Source organism: Corvus kubaryi, unplaced genomic scaffold (assembly GCF_017639235.1).
Source record: "Corvus kubaryi isolate FWS band 111438036 unplaced genomic scaffold, C.kubaryi_AGA036_p1.0 37266, whole genome shotgun sequence".
NCBI classification, from domain to species: Eukaryota; Metazoa; Chordata; class Aves; order Passeriformes; family Corvidae; genus Corvus; species Corvus kubaryi.
In genome coordinates this window covers 8826866-8843563 of record NW_024581081.1, presented here as the reverse complement: position 1 = coordinate 8843563, position 16698 = coordinate 8826866, and the positions used below count along the sequence as shown (strand labels likewise).

The 16698-nt window shown below is 35.9% G+C and overlaps 1 protein-coding gene across 5 annotated transcripts in view; it reads left to right on the top strand.

Moving 5' to 3' along the window:
* The window catches only part of LYST (lysosomal trafficking regulator), a 78981-nt gene that overhangs the window by 26823 nt on the left and 35460 nt on the right, over positions 1 to 16698 (top strand). For 4 of the 5 annotated variants that reach the window (XM_042025288.1, XM_042025287.1, XM_042025290.1 and 1 more), the window contains 13 exons: positions 974 to 1200; positions 1944 to 2010; positions 2836 to 2945; positions 3999 to 4422; positions 5511 to 5655; positions 6435 to 6608; positions 8014 to 8174; positions 9546 to 9736; positions 11246 to 11491; positions 13012 to 13185; positions 13491 to 13640; positions 14259 to 14396; positions 15984 to 16182. In XM_042025288.1, the coding sequence (XP_041881222.1) occupies positions 974 to 1200; positions 1944 to 2010; positions 2836 to 2945; positions 3999 to 4422; positions 5511 to 5655; positions 6435 to 6608; positions 8014 to 8174; positions 9546 to 9736; positions 11246 to 11491; positions 13012 to 13185; positions 13491 to 13640; positions 14259 to 14396; positions 15984 to 16182 (2406 nt within the window). The remainder of the gene's footprint in view (positions 1 to 973; positions 1201 to 1943; positions 2011 to 2835; positions 2946 to 3998; positions 4423 to 5510; positions 5656 to 6434; positions 6609 to 8013; positions 8175 to 9545; positions 9737 to 11245; positions 11492 to 13011; positions 13186 to 13490; positions 13641 to 14258; positions 14397 to 15983; positions 16183 to 16698) is intronic. The other variant, XM_042025291.1, reaches the window with a different exon arrangement.

The following is a 16698-nucleotide window of genomic DNA, read 5'->3' as shown; positions in this document are numbered from 1 at the left end:
TCATTCCATGTCACCCCAGGAGGTTAGTCGCTTGTGGGAGGCAATCAGGTTTGTCAAGCACTATTTGGCTTTTCCCAATCACATGCTTCATTTGACTTGATAGTCCCCTTGTTATACAACATTTCTTTTTATTCTAAACAATTGATGTGCTCATATCTTGCTGTATTCTGTTTGTATATTTAATTTTAAACATGAATTTGCTTTAATTTTTTCCTTTGTGCTGAGCACATCTGGGTGCATATGTTCTGGTATGAGATCAGCATGAGCGGTAATGGCCTTTAATAGAGCTGCATCAAACTGCTGCTGTTTATCTGCGTGACTAGGCTTTGTCAATAGTTTTATAATATTTTAAAAGCATTTCTGAACTAAGAAATTAATCTGAAACACTTCCATGATACATTTGCATGTAGCATATGTCTGTACCAAATAATTTTAAGTAATGTATTTTAAAGTCTCTCCAAAATGTAATAGGGGAGGTTTACATGTTTGGGGTTTTTTTTTTCTGTGATTGTCATACAGATATTCTGTCATGTGTATTTTCTGAGTTAAATAACAATCTGCTTCCTCCAGAATTTTAATATGAAATTACTTAAATGTATTTCCTATCTTGGCAGGCTCAAAGTTTTGTATAGAAGCTTGAGCCTCTGTTACAATGATTTTACTGTTGTGTTTCATGAACTGCATATTTTGCCATTACTATGTGTGTCCAATTCCCAGGAAATTAAGCCAGATAGTTTAAGAGCATGTAATGGGAGAAACTGCATCCTTGCCCTTCTGTGTTAGCAGGAAAATAGGAAAATCTGAAGCAGAATATCGAATTATGCTAACTTGGGAAAATTGCTTGTAACCTAGTGACTGTTTTTGGTTTGTACCTTGAGAAGGTTGGAGATATGTCCTTGGATGTTCTGCTTAAGTCATGCAAACTGTATTTGGATGAGTAAGTTTCAGTAAGACACATGTGGTTTCTTTTTAGGAGCAGACGCAAAAGCAGAACCAGGATGTACTGGTGCTTCAGGTTATTTTAATGACCTAGCTGAACACATCAATCAAGGAGAATTAATGTATCCTGAAATCTGCATGTTAGAATTAAACTTACTCTCAGCTGGTAATGCAAGTTTAGATGTGCTTGCTCATGTATTCCAAAGCTGCCTGAAAATCATCAACCAGAAGGAGAGAAATGCCACTGTACTTATAGAACAGGTAAAAATGTTATTAACAGAGGCAACAGTTTAGCAGCTGTGTATCTTTTCTTTAATTTTTTAGTACCTAATAGAGTGATCTTGAATATTCTCACTTGTTATGGGATTTGATAAGATGTGAAACAGTGTAAATTACTGATATTGTCCACTGCATTGCGTTTAAGTTACCAGGAACTGAGTAATTTATTGAAAGGTATTTGTCCTGCAAAGTTTTTAAGTTTGTAGGTGTCTTTTTTTATCAAGACTGTTCAATCCCTAGAGAGAGAGATAGATTTGGTGACTGTCAGAGCCTTAAGAAAAACAGGCAGATATCTGCTTGTATGTGTGTATATGTAAGCATTCTAAACTTTTATCTGTTGGCATGTGTGAATTTACACTTTTAGAAACTGTGAGTCATGTACCTCAAAAATATTCCATGCTTTTTTTCTTCAAAAGTTTATATTAGGAATTAGTTGTGCAAATGTTCATATCCTCATGATCCTTTGGAATTTCTGATAGGTTTTTTAATAACTGAATTGAGTATCCCTCCTGCAAAAGATAATAATTTGAATTTCAAAGTCTCTCCTCTGCAACTGAACTACAGAAAGATTATTCATCAAATATAAAAAAAGTCCATAATTTCAAGTAATTGGAATTATCATTAAAATCAATAGTAGGCAGGAATTGATTGGAAGAATTTCTTTCTTAGCTCTTTGAGCAGGTGTATATTCTTCAGATATTCATTTTACCTACTCTTTTTAACAGGGAGCTGTTAAACATCTTTTGGGAGGATTTATGAATATATTGACACAAACAGAATCTAGTTTTCATGGTGAGTTAAAGGTCCAAGTAACTTAAATATTGTTTTTTAAAATTTAGTGTATACACAGTCGAACTTTTTAGTTCACAGTGCAAGTGCAAAATTGACAAAGGAAATCTGTTGGCATGTGTGAATTTACACAGCTGCTTTTTTAACTTGTAAGAAACTTGTGCAACTTTAGTGTAAATATAGGGTTATTTCTGAGCTAGTGGAAATAAGTTAAACAAATACTGGCAGATCTGAAAATGATAGTTGAAACCATAAACACTAGTGTGACAGTGTTAAACATTGCTTGGAAAAAATAGCAGCTGATGAATTCTCATTCCATCACAACATCAGTCCTTATTTCCAGTTTCTTTGTAACACAGATCTTGATGATGCACTGAGTTTTATTTCTAACTGGAAAGCAGATAGCTAATCCAAGAATGTGGAAGCAGATGAAATGCTTGCCCTAATATAGTTTCACATAATCAGAGTGCTTCACAACCAGGAGATGATGTAAACCTATCCCAGGACTTGGATCCGTGGTGGCTTTGTGTGGAGAGCCTTTGCAAGGCAGACACTTGATTCTCAGACTTTCAGACTCCATTTTGCAAACCTGGGACAAAATTTAGCATAGCATTGATTGATTCAATGAAATTTTGAATGGTAGTGTCAGGAAGTACTGTTGGATCTCTCTAGAATTCATCTTGTAATTGTTATTGCTTCCTTAATTTGAAATGTCTTTGAAAAACACATTGAATTCCAAGTTAATCTTTCCCCATAATAGTATAGAATATGAATTTTTAAAGCTCAAAAAAATTCATTTCAACAATATTATTGTCTCCTTATTTTTAGCATGCCAGATGGTGCTGGTAGATCTGCTAGTTTCCTTGATGAGTTCACGGACCTGTTCAGAAGAGCTAACCCTTCTTCTGAGGATATTTTTGGAGAAGACACCTTGTACGGTATGTATGGAGTAGCACATAGCAAAATTCAGAGGTTTAATGAGAAAAATGAAGCAAAAAGAAAATCCTTTTGTGTCCAAGAATTTTGGGAAATAAGGAGATGAACAGCAGTGTTTGAACTATCAGAGCAAATAAAATTTGATTGTAGAAATAGTTCATTCTCAAAACTTGAAAAGGAAAGAGGAGATAAGAAGAGAAGGGTTTTGAAGGGTATGTTGGTCTTGGGAACTCTCTTCAGCACAACAAATCAAGAATCCTCTCAAGGAGGCTGACATTGTGGTTATGGATGGCAGAACAATAATACTGTAAAATCTGAAGCAATTCCTTTAAAGTTATGAAGCATCTCACTATTTCAGGAATGCTATAGTAGCAGGAATTACCTTCAAAAGTGTCCGAAGCTGGTTTGTGTAATGCTGGAATCTACTGCTTGTGTGGGATATACTGCTGAAATAACTCTGTTGGTTTGTGTTAGAGTCTGTAGAAAAATACAAGTCGAAGAAAATAAGAAAATGACTGTGCAGTGTGAAATAGTACTAAACCAAACAAAGACTCACAAGTCAATTTTTCAATGGTAGCTTGTAATTATTGGCCAAATTACCAAGAGAAACTTTTTTGGCATAAGGGCTCAGCTAGTTTTGCTACTGGTTATGCAAAATAACAAAGTGGTGGCCTGTGTGTGCATTCTTAACCAGCCTCAAAACACAGGGTAAAAGGTGCAGTCTTTTTTTGCACATAACAGAAATGAGATAAGACTGTGCAATGACCACCTGCTGCATTTCAGCTGATTCCTAAGCGTGGAAACTTGAAGTCTGATGTGCCCAGACTGACTCTCCAGAGCTTTGTTGGGCCACAGTCTGTTGAAGTTGCTACCTGATGCTTTTGCAAATGTGTGTAGGCTTGGATATACAAGTCCACCTCCCTTGGAAAAACATGAATCCAAGTTTAAATGATGAGTAGGCTTCTATTTAGTTGCATGATACTTGACTACGTGGTGTGAACAGTTTCTCTTTTTTTTTTTTTTTTTTCCTCATTTGTTTGTTTTATTTCTTCTAGGAGATACTACTCAAGGGTGTACTGAAGATTGTAGACACTAATATTTATATGAATCCACTACAATACCTTGCCTTCCCTTTGCTAAATGGCACAAATTTGAGTAGCAGTTCCTCACAAAAATGTGCTGGCACTTCCAACAGTAAAACTGCTGGACTACTAAAAAGAGCAAAATTGTCGCAGAGTAAGAAAGAGGCAGATGGTGAAAACTTGAGTCACCAGCTACTTTCTTCTTGGCATGTAGCCCCAATTCACTTGCCTTTAGTTGGACAAAACTGTTGGCCACACATGTCTGATGGTTTCAGTGTCTCACTGTGGTTTCGTCTGGAGTATGCTCATGAAACAGAAAATTCAACAGAAAAGGGGAAAAAAGTCAAGAGAAGAAGCAGACTCGTAGCTGTAAGAGAGAACAGTTTTGACAGCACAGGTGAGAATATAGTACTTTGTTTCTATTTAGGTAGCACTGAAGGACTCTGGTTACAAATATTACTAATCTATCTACCGTATTCAAAAGTTTGAAATTTTATGATTGATATTAAACAGCGCAGTGGTAGTATTTCTGGTCTTTTTATGACTACTGTACCATATTCTTACAGATACAATGTTTCCACACCTAGTGCTTAAATTAGATTAATGCCTGCTTCCTTAAAAATTTAGTATTCTTATTGAATTTGTAACTTTAGTAACATTTATGCTACTTCATGTTATGATGAAAATAGTAAATGCTGCAGCTGTGGTCATGGAGAAAAAGTGCTCAAGTTTATTTGACTTCATGTATTGATGATCAAGTCTCAGGCTGACTCAGTATAAATCCTCTTAACTCTTCCTTGTGTGTGCACCATGTAAATGCCAATAGCTGTGCAATAATTTTGTTTATACTTTTGTAGAGACTCGCTTGCTCCCAAACTGTTCTGAGCAGAATATTTTGGATTATAATTTGTAGGGGGAAACATTTCTTATTTAAAATGTCTCCCACTCGCAACACTTGGAATACCTTTACTCTTTTTTTCCTTCTCTTTGTATTTAAATAAAAGGAGGGAAAACCCAACCCTGAACCTTGGAACTCACTAGAGTTGCTTTTGTTAGGTCTGTGCTTTTGCTTGGTAAAGTAAGAATACAAGATACAAGATCATGCTTTTTAAGGGTAGGATGATTTGTGAAGAAAACTCTGAAGATTTCTTGGTGCATACTGATAGTTCAGCATAGGAATGTTTTATGATATGGCATGTCAAAAGCATCATTGGTGGAGTGTTTTCAGCTCAGTGGATTTACATATTACAAACAAAAACACGTGAAGTGCTGAGTTAATGTTAAGTTTCAGTTTGAGACCTAGGTTTCTAAAGAGAATCAAGCATATTAGTCAGCCCACTTAAAAAAACCAAAACCAAACCACTTTAATAAAAAAAAACCCCAGTTCTGTGCAGTACCTGAACTGTTTCTTTTCACGCTTGATATATGCTGTGAAAAGCATTGTTGTTGTATTGAATTGTAATGGCAACATGTTTATATTTCTAGAAGAAACAAAGTCTATAGGAATGGAATATCCAAGCCTGGGAGATAAACTTGTTGAAGATGGCTGTATTCATATCATTTCCCTGGGTTCCAAAGCTCTGATGATACAAGTTTGGGCAGACTTGAACACTGGAGCATTCATATTTCGGTATGGTGTATTAGTCCAGAAGCAGTCTGGTGGACGTATTGTATTGTTACTTCTAGTAGCAGCTTGCAGAGAATACTGATGGAGAGTAGAGAACTAATTTCTATAGTAGAGACATCTTGCACACTGATGGGGCAACATCAAGTAAGTGTATTGGATACAGATCTACAGGTTTATCAGCTTCAGCTGTTAAGCTCTGGTCTTTCATGTTTCATGTAGTCATTTATAAATAACTGCCCACAAGGTAGCGATTCAAGTTTTAGTGAAATGACACAATAAAGGTGTGAAGATGGAAAAGGTTTTTGCAGCTGTAGGTTTTCACACCTCAGCTGTGAAAATTGCTGTTGTGTAATACTTACTGGGACAGTCTTGGTTTTAATCTTCTGAGCACATTTTAGCCCTAATTTAGTTCTCATAAATAATCCCTAAATATCTTTGAAATGTGTCTAAAACTGCAATTTTAGAACACTTTATTTCAGTGTTCAAAGCACCTGCGTGTTTTCAATAAATTAAATATAACTTTTCTCTGAAATAGAGATATCTTTATATTAAATGTAAGCAGATTTATGCAGACAAGTTAAATAACTAAGTTGAAAGTGTTGTGATGATTTCCCTAGGTTATGTTGAGCACTCTAAAAATAGAACTGTGATCCAAAAAACTACCTGTCAAAGTTAAGGAATGCAATCTTAAATTAACTGAGGCCAAAATGAGTAGATTTGTGGCTTAAAATGCAAATGTGAAAACACACACCCTCATTTTTCCTTTTCTGCTGTTTGCATAGTATGTGCATGGATCCGAATGATGAGATGAAAGCTGGTCTGCTGGCACAGGCTGAGTCTCCAGAGAACGTTTTCCTTGTGGGCAGGTGGCAGCATTTGGCATTAAAATATCTGCAGAAGCCAGAAGGCAAGAAAAATTTCCATGGAAAGCTGTTCCTGTGGGTTTCTGGTCAGAGGTAAAGAACATATTAGTTGTACCTAGACATTTATCTTCTTTAAAAGATATTGTCTGGTAGGAAAACATCTGCAATATTTTGGTGCAAGCTGCAGTTATGGCTGAGTAGTCTTCTAGGATAGGAGAAGGGGGTGTGTTACACTGCTAGGAATTCTTTAGAGGAATCCGGAATATTCATGGATTACTTTGAGAATTGTCAGTTTATACCATGGACCAGTGCTAACATCAATGGTTTTTTTCATCACAAATAAGTGAAAGAGGGAAGTACTACAAGATTTTGAGTAGAAGCCAAAATAAGCTATGGCATGAAGTTAGCAGTAGACATAATGTATCTGGATGAATCCAAATTAAGGAGGTGTAGGTCAGGTACTGGCAATATTGTTGAAAGTAGGAATTAAGAGGAGTCGGAGAAAAGGCAGTCACTTTGTTCCACTGAGAGAAATGAATAGGGAAGAAGTTAAAAAATACTTTAGAGAAGAACTGACAGTGAGAAGTACTACTTCCACTGCAAAGTTAAGGTCCATGCTCCTAAGTGAGGTACTTGATACTAGGTTGAGTGGGCCTGTATGTGCATGAATTGTTTACTGATTAGAGAAAAATGAATTTATTAAATATCACAGTCTTTTCCCTGTCTTCCTAAAGTCCAGACTGTGAGGGCTATGTTAAGCCTGTGCATGCTGGTATTCAATAAAGTCCAAATATGGAGATATGGGAGGAAGCTAAAAATACTACAATGTTCTCCCCATGTGTAGATGTTGAGGCCTCTCTGTGTATAGATTTAGTTGCTAGTTTGCTAATAGTTAGGCTCTTTCAGGAAGCTTTGAATGACCTTTACAGTCCAATCAGTCTGTTTATATAAAGGCACATAAAGTTAATTGGATGCTTTCTGAAAGCATCAGGCTTATTGCCTGTGGCTGTGCAGCACACCAATTCTGACAATGTTTCCTGGTACAAGCAAATCCTCAACATGGTGTTTTCCAGCATATGTGAGCCACAGTTTTCATGATATGCTTTAGCATACTCAAAGGGCTTTGACTTGTTAGGAATAGCAGAAATGCTTGAAAAATTGTGGTATTTTAAAAGTGTGTATAGTGCTCATACCATTTCCACTTTGAGGTCAGAGGAAAGAAGGAAGGTATGTCAGAGCTAGGAAAACTTGATTTCATGGCAGCCCTAGCTGGGACTGTATTCATCTGTTCTGTGCAGTATTTGAATACATGTATCATTGTTACTGAGTCTTAAGGTGCCTGGAAGTTGAAGAGGACTTCAGTAATTTAGCATTGATGACAGCATGGCTTCTCATCTACTGAATATTAAAATGAATTTTAAACGTAAGCTGGATATCTTAGATAGCAATTTTGATCAGTTCTTAATATTTGAACTTGTTTATTTATATGTATTTTTAGGCAATGTGAAATTAATTTAGATTTTGCACTACCAAGGAAAACAAGCTTATCATCTGACAGTAACAAAACATTTTGCATGATTGGCCATTGTGCATCATCCCAAGAAGATTTGCTTCGATTGTCGGGTAGATGGGATCTTGGAAATCTGCTTCTATTTAATGGTACTTTTGTATGCTTTTTTCTTGAATGAGTGTTCATTTCCTCTTTCCCCTCCAAAATCAAATGCTTATTTTAATATGTTGTTTAACATGCCAAGTTTTTACAGTAAAAACAATACACCCTTTAGCAGCATAATATATCAGGGAGAATGTAGGCAAATGTTTCAGTATTGGATACTTCCTAATGTGTCCTTCTGCCATATTCTCTTGCTTTCTGTTTAGTGCCATAATTGGCAATTTTTTCAGAATTTTTTAAAATAATACCTTGGGATAGGGGGTAGAGAGAGAGTGATATTTGCTCTGTTTTTTTTTTTCTTAAAGCACTCAGTCTCTTACCTGGAAAATTGATTTCAGTTACCTGCTGCTAGCTTCAAATCACTTGAAGCATATAAAAAAGTTAACAAAATCTGAACTACTGAATGCTGAGTTAAGCATGCTTATTTCTGGAACTTGTAGTGTTACTCTGGGGATTTCTTAGATGTATAATTCTCCCCCCCTTCCTTGGGAAATTTTATCTAGTATTTTGGACTGTTTGTTTAATGCTGAAGGCTGGAACCCTGCTGTTTTGTCACCTGGCATTTCAGGTGCTGTGGCTCAGTCAGGACTACTCCACAAGCGAGATCAGTTTGCCCAGGGTGTGTGGCGCATACAGGTCCTGTATGTGTAGCTGTGTATTTGTGTGGGCATAGGCAAGATACTTGTCATAAATGTAACCTGTAGAATCTACATGGTCTGGTTGCCACGTGCCTACTGCCTGCATGGCTGACATATGCAGAGAGCCCTGGATTTGCGGCTGTATAGTTGTCATGCCCCCACACATCAGACCTGGGTACTTCTGGGTGCTTCTTTTGAGCTTGTGTTCTCAGGTCACAGATGACCCAAGATGTGCTGCCCAGAAAGGGAAGATTCATTTGGTCTTCTACCTCCTATGGGATTTTTTCCCTTCTGTCACTTGTAGTGTGCTGTTGTTGCATCCTGCTCAGTCACTACCCAAGTCCCCAAGACAATGCAGCATATTGTTTCTGTCTGTAATCCTGCTATGCTTTGAAAGCTTTGAGGAGGCTTGGATAGATGACTTTTTAATTTTAAAAAGTGAAATTACTCAGAGATGTTGATCTTCAGTTCATGCAGGTCATTTTCCTGGCTTGGTTTCAGTTGTCTTTGCCACTGAATTGATCTGGCCTGTGATGTGTCAGAAGTCACTGATCTACTGTGGCTAATAGCAAGCAAAAGGCTGCACTGATTGTTTTATCATCAGAGCCTACAAAATCCAGTTGGTGATATTCCTTGTAAAGTCTCTGATCCTGCTAACCAATGTATGAATTTTGCCTTATTGTATAGTCAAGAGCTAACAGATTATTATCTGAGTTTTAGGTGCAAATATTGGACTGGAGGAAGCATTTTACTTATACACATGTGGCCCAGACTTCACATCTATAATGCCTTGTAAATATGGCAAAACATTGTCTGACTTCTCTAAGTACATAAGTAAAGAGATTCTACAATGTGAACAAATTAAGGAGCTCTTCATGACAAAAAAGGAAGTGGATCTTGGGCCTTTAATTGTAAGTTTCTACTTAAAAATGTTCCTTAATATTTTAGAATTGATTAAGAAAGTGGCAACATGTTTCCCGCTGTCTCCCAAAGTGCTTCATTTGATCAAAGTAGAGAGGATTGAATCTTCTTCTCATTAAAATCACTGCAGGGCTCTTCCTACTTATTTTAATGGGAGCTGAACTCCACACAGGGTGACCATTTCATCTTGCTTTAGGTTGGGTTCTGAAAATTTCTACATGTTCCAGCATCTATAAATAATACTGCACATAAATCATAGTGGATAAACAGGCACCTCCAAAAGCTCTAGAATGGATATGTAGCTCTTCCCTCCATTTGTGTAAAGGTAGCCAAGGACTGCTAAGTTAACCTTTTAAGATTAAAACTGAGAGGAGAAATGAAGATTTATCTGGCTTTAAGAAAGCAAAAGAATTCATCCCAATTCCTTGAAGGTTTTGAAGGGAGTAAGTTTGCATCAAGTTTAGCTGAAAAGTCATTTTCCAGCTGGCAGATACTGCTTTTGTCATCTTTCCCAGCTGAAACAGCCCTGCTAGATTCAGGTGCAAATATACTTAGGCTAGAGGAAGAAAAAATAAAACTTGCTTATCAGTGAAGCCTGCTATATTCTGGGAATTCATACGCTAGCAATTCCTGCTGTATGAATTGTTCCCACTAGAGGGATTTTTCTGATTTCATTTTGTGGGCAAAGGATCATTCTGTCTCGATGTGATCCTTGTAAACAATGGTACTAAATTTTGAGTAGGTTAAGAAGGAATGAATGGGATAAGAGCTTAACAAATCAGTCATTCAATTTATAAGCTTATTTTGCCTTACTGAACACCAAATAGCCAGAGAGAACTTGTGCTCAAGTGATAAATTAATCTTTGCACTTTTGCATAGAGTGCAAGCTGCTTAAATGAAATTATTTCTCTGTTCTAAATAACATCCAAATAAGATAATATTACATGTTTGTGAAAATAAGTTAGTTCCTTTCCATAGGAGCTTTGGTTTAAGTCTCTTCATTAACAAAACTTGTGTTGAGTTTCTCTTATGGCAAAGCTGAATAAAGAATAGAATTAAAACAAAAAACTGGTGGAGTTTTTAATAAGCATCAGTATTTTGGCTTGCTACTTTAGAAAAGGAAACTATTTACTCATTGCCTCTCTATGCTCATTTTATTTTAAATTTTGTCAGTAACTTTGTTTTTTTATGCAAAAAAGTTATGTAATTCTTCAGATAATGAGAGGGGGATCCTTAGTGAAATTTCTTAGCATTTTCTTAATTTTCTATGCTTTAGCTATTGCATGAGTTAGCTAACATTTGGAAATCCTGTCGTGTTTTAGTGTGCATGCATCCACACGCAACCTCAGTGCCTGTTAACGCTACAGTAGAAATGAACTGCCACAGTTGTTACAACTTGCTGTTAGGTGACTTTTGCCTTTGGCTTTTTTGTGTCCTTGGTGTGTGTGGTTTTTGGTATTATATTTCTAGAAAAAAATTTAAACTCCTTTTTTTTTCAGGAGAGTCTTGCTGTTGTTTATACCACAAGCTGCCCTGGTCAGTACACCATATACGAGCCTGTCATTAGACTGAAGGGTCAGGTGAAAACTGTACCTTCTCAGAGACCTTTCAGTTTGAAAGAAGTTCAGAGCAATGTATTGGACTCTCATCACCTAAAAGCACTTCAGCCAGTTGAATATAAAACTCTGCAGAGTATACTACATGAAATTGGAGGAACTGGTGCATTTGTTTTCCTCTTTGCTAGGGTAAGGGGAGGGGTGTGTGTGTATCTGTTCTCCCATATAAAATTTTCCATGTATCTTGGGTAGAAAATCATTGTTCTAGCTGCCTTGCTCTAGTCTGCATGTGATGCTTTTCTGTTAAACAAAACTTGTTGAAAATATCTGTGGCATAAGACCGCATCATGCAGGTTGTCTTAAACTGGAAATGTAATTATAGTTCTATTGCATTATGGCTTTTATAATATTGCCAATATGTAAGATGGGGTGTTACATTCTGATTTAGAAATGAGGCTTTTAAATATCAAAAGAGATTGTTTTTAAGGGTGTTGTAGAACTGATTGTATTTTTGGTCTCTGTTTTGAGGCACCTAAATTCATTGCATATCTTTAACCACAGGATACTCAAAATGCAAGTATGAATAAATATGAAACTACATGGTATGCAAAGCTTTATTTTTATCTAATGACTAGTGAGAGCTTTTTGGTGATAACTGTTCAGCTGTGTTCAAAGTCTTATCCTAATAAAAATTGCAATTTGAAAAATAGGAAGGCTGTAACTTAGTTACTGCTTAACTGTGGCCTTTACATGGAGAGGCTAATATTTGTGCTAGCAGTCTCTGAAGTACTACAGTTAATACAAAATACTAATGTAGGCCTAAGACTTGTCTGATTTGTGTGCCTCTGGCATTGTTCTGAAGGGTATGGCAAGAGTAGTAACAAATGCACATTAGATAATGATTATAAAGACACTGCCTGTTGTAATTTTACCACTGATAGTGAAATCTGAGGAGAAAATCCTAATCCATGTTACTGTATTATGTAAATTTATGCTAAGTATCTTCTATAGATCCTGCTGAAGACTGTTTGCATCAGTAAGGCAAGCAAATAGATCAGCTGTGAGACAATGCAGGTCTTACACATTTATACACCTGTATTATAAGTGCAGCAGAATTAACAGGTACATGTCAAGGGAACCTATAGGAACTGAAGTTCCATTAATGTGAGATTTCATTCTTGTACATTTTTGGTAAAAATAGTAGTTGCTCTTGGGATTCAAGAATCGTAGAAAGCAAAGAGGGGGAAAAGGGTTCATGGTCTTCATCTATCAAATTGCTTGTCTCTTTATGGATAAAATAAAACTTTAATGTTTGACATTTACAGCTAGACTTAGTCTAGAACTTCAGGAACTTTTTTATAGCTTTCCTTAAACACTTAAGAAAAATACTTTTTTCAGGGCAAACAGTTTATTCTTATTAGTGGCTCATGTATTTCATGACCTTGTGACTTTGTAGTATGGCAAGTATCTTCTGCTTAAAATTTATTTAGAACAGATTTTTTTCTTAGAAAGGGGTTTCTGTAATGTGACTTCTATTTCCATAGCAGTAATTTAGCACAGTAGAAATTAGCACCTCAAGCATAATATCTGCATGTACACACATAGACAAAAGAGATTTAATCCAGAAGTAGTTATTTAGGAGTGCAACAAAGCTTTTTTTCTAGATGTTTCTCACTTAAACTGTCTTATTAAATTTGCCTTTTCCTCAGGTAGTAGAGATTAGCAGCTGTGAAGACACTCAAGCTTTAGCACTACAACTTATACTATCTTTAACAAAATGCAATCAACAGAGAATACAGGAGATGGACAACTGTAATGGTTATTCTATGATTCATCGGGTGTTGATCAAACCAAAATGCATTGTTGGATTTCGCATGCTGAAGGTAAAGTCCTCTTTTAAACCTGGTATTTTGGTCAATATTAGGACAAAAAACTTCTCTGTGATTTTAAATGTATATTTGAAGCTGCTTTTACAAAGGCAGAACAGTGATTTGAAGCAAGTTTGGTGTTGACCAGGTAGATATGTCTTCCCTATCAAGAGTATGCTGTCTCTTTAAAGATGTTTTTTTATAAATTGGATAGAACAAATGTTTTTATAAATTGGATAGAACAAATGTTTTTATAAATTGGATAGAACAAATGTTTTGTGTTTTGATACTCAAAAAAAAAAAAATCCCCCCTTTTTAAGACTCTCCTTGAAGGATGCTGCAGTGATGAGATTCTCTATATAAATGAAAATGGGCAATTCCAGCTTGACCCAGATTCTACTGCAGTTATTCAAGATGTCCAATTGTTAGAAAAGCTGCTGCTTGACTGGAAGATATGGTCTAAAGCAAAGGTAAATACTTTAATTTTGGAAATACTTCAGGTCTAATATTCAATATTTAGAAACAGTATTATCAGCTCTGAAATTAATTTTAGAAAACTGTAGTAATTAACTAACAACTACTACTCCTCCAGTTACTAACATGTAACTGGAGAAATTAATGTTCCTTGTTTTTCTTTGAATAGCTGTTTTAATATTTATCTCCCATTATCAATGATGGAGGTAGCCTTAGTGTATTAAATCTGTAAATGTGATGCATGCATATGACTTCTAAGTTGAATTGATAAGTTTTTTTGTGGAGAAACTAAGGAAGACCTGTTTTCTTTTGGAGTTAAACTGTTGAAAATAACCATTCAGGCTTAATATAGCTAAGAATGTACAAAACTAATTTTAGACAAGTAATTTTTTTCATAGCTTAATCATTAAAACATGCTTAATTTTGTACAAACATGACTTTTCTGGTTAGTTTCTAACCTGTTCTGACCTGACCAGTTGCATTGATTTAGTCATCATCTTAGGTGTAAAACTAACTTGACTTTGTGTTTATCGTTTTTTGTTGGGTTTTTTTCCCTTGGTGTGTAGACTCACAAATATATTTTTGAAGCTACATTCCTGTTTTTTGTTTTTCAGCAAGGTGTTTGGGAAACCCTGTTAGCAGCTCTAGAAATCCTTATCAGAGCTAACCATCACCAACAGATGTTTAACATTAAACAGCTATTGAAAGCTCAAGTGGTACATCACTTCCTGTTAACTTGTCAGGTTCTGCAGGTACTTCCACTCTGAAATCCTACTTTGTGTTTGGCAAATACCCATTTTTATTTGGGGAGGGTGGTGTAGAAGGGACTAAATTCTGTAGCAAACTTTGAGTAGACTGCCCTCTGTGCTTCCGGACTACTTCCATCTTCAACAGATGTTGTTGCTGTAAACTGGTACAGTTCCTTACTGGGTGCTCTATTTACTGCTGGACAGAAGGGACAAGAGCTTGTAACCATCTGGTGTGATTTGGAAACCTAGGTACCAGGTTACTTGCACAGCCATACACCTGCAGGAGCTGAAATGAACTGTCCCTTTTATGTAGAAACACCTGAGATGTCTTGTGCTGGTTCTTGTCTTCATTACTGAAAACCAGATACTGCGCAGTGAAGCTGTCTGTGCCATATCTCATCAGAGCTAATGGGGCAGCCCACCTGTAGTGCTCAGTCTGAGCACTCATCTCAAATTTTTGGTACAGTAGTAGCTTCTTCCCTGGCATGGAAATAGCTACACCAGAAAGGACTTTAGGGAAATGCTTCAGTCCTTTGATAAACACTTCTTAAGAACATGATTTTGAAATGGTTTCCTGCTTATAGTACATGTATCCATTTGTGAAAATATGTATTGTAATCCCTTTTCTCTGCACTCTTATTTTCTGTCTTGGTTTTCCTTACTTTTGAAACTTTTTAGTGGTATAGTTAACTTTTGAAATTGTATATTAGTGCAAATGCCTAGATATAGAATGTTTCATAGTATTTCTTCTGTCTTTTTTGTATATTAGGGAAAAATTAATTTCTTGGTTAAAAAATCTACTCAAATTGATCAACAGTGACTTGGCAATTTTGTGATGGAACAAAGGTGAAACTACACAAAGTTTTTTCTTTGAAAAAACTTACTCAGATTAACTTCATTTAATCTTTTCCTACAGCAGTCTCAGTTAAGGTGCTTGGGTATCAAAAAAAGAGGCAAATTTAGAGAAGTTGGAAAGAAACAAGATAATCACCATGCTCACCTTACAATGAAGTTTCCCACAAGTTTCTTGAAATTTTGTTCTAAAATCCATATACATAGATTTTTTCAGCTAGCCGTTGTCAAACTATATAGAATGCTTGATCAAGCTGAAGTTACAAGTATAATTATCAGTGAATCTCAAATGTGTATGTTTATAAGAAGGGCTGCTGAAGTGGAAATACAGAAGACTCAGTGTGGTATTGTTCAGAAAGTTATTAATATGTTTGAGTTACTGCTTTTGGCAACTATTAGTTTCTCTACAAATATGTAATCCAATGATAATAAACTGTACTTTCAATGGTGATTCATGTCCTAAAGTTCCAGCATTTCTTGACAGAGCAGTATAGTATGCAGATGTTCATTTTTCTGAAAATCAACTTGTATAACATCTGCAATATTTGGTGCATGATGGATTTAAATAACCTTCAGGAGGTACAGTAGCTCCTCTCAAAATTAAAGAATACAGCTTTATTAGCTGAGCTTCTTTTCTTGTCTGTTCTACTACAGCATGACAATTGGAAAAAAAAAAAAAGACAATTTGTTAAATTAAAATTGCCAGTAGCTTACAGTTGTACTACTCTTTCTTTCTAGGAGCATAAAGAAGGACACCTTACATCCCTGCCTCGGGAGGTTTGCAGGTCATTTGTGAAAATAATTGAAGAAGTACTTGGTTCTCCCCCAGACCTGGAACTGCTGACACTGGTCTTTAATTTTCTCTTAGCAGTTCACCCTCCCACTAATACATATGTTTGTCACAACCCTGTCAACTTCTACTTTTCCCTACACATAGGTAAATATGCCACATTTAGCTAGAAATAAACAATAAAATAAAAATCTTGTCATAAACTAATATCTAAAAGAAAAAAGATGTGCTGTATTTTAATGAATATCTATTAAAAAATATTGAACTGTTGGAACTTAATACTATAGACTAGTTTTAATTTTCTGAGACAGGTTACAGTTAGACTTTGTTTGCTTGGTTTACTTTGAGAGCTTTCTTCTGTCTAGATAATTTCTCTGGTGGTTATGCCTTTAACTTTCTTTAAAGTTTGATGCTGCTAAATAGAATGCTTAATCTTAGCTGCCTTTCTGGACACATTTGTCTGCAGGCAAATTTAGAAAAAACATCTAGCTTACCTATAAATGGAACTTCTTCAGAAATGTGTATTTGGTCCTTCCTGCACTTTTCTTGTTTCTTGTTACTGAATTCCTAGAAAAATAATCAGCCTGAGGAGCATTTTTAGCAACTGATTAGTTGCACTGCAGGATGTCATTGTCAGGCTCCATCAGTTCATTGCATACGAGC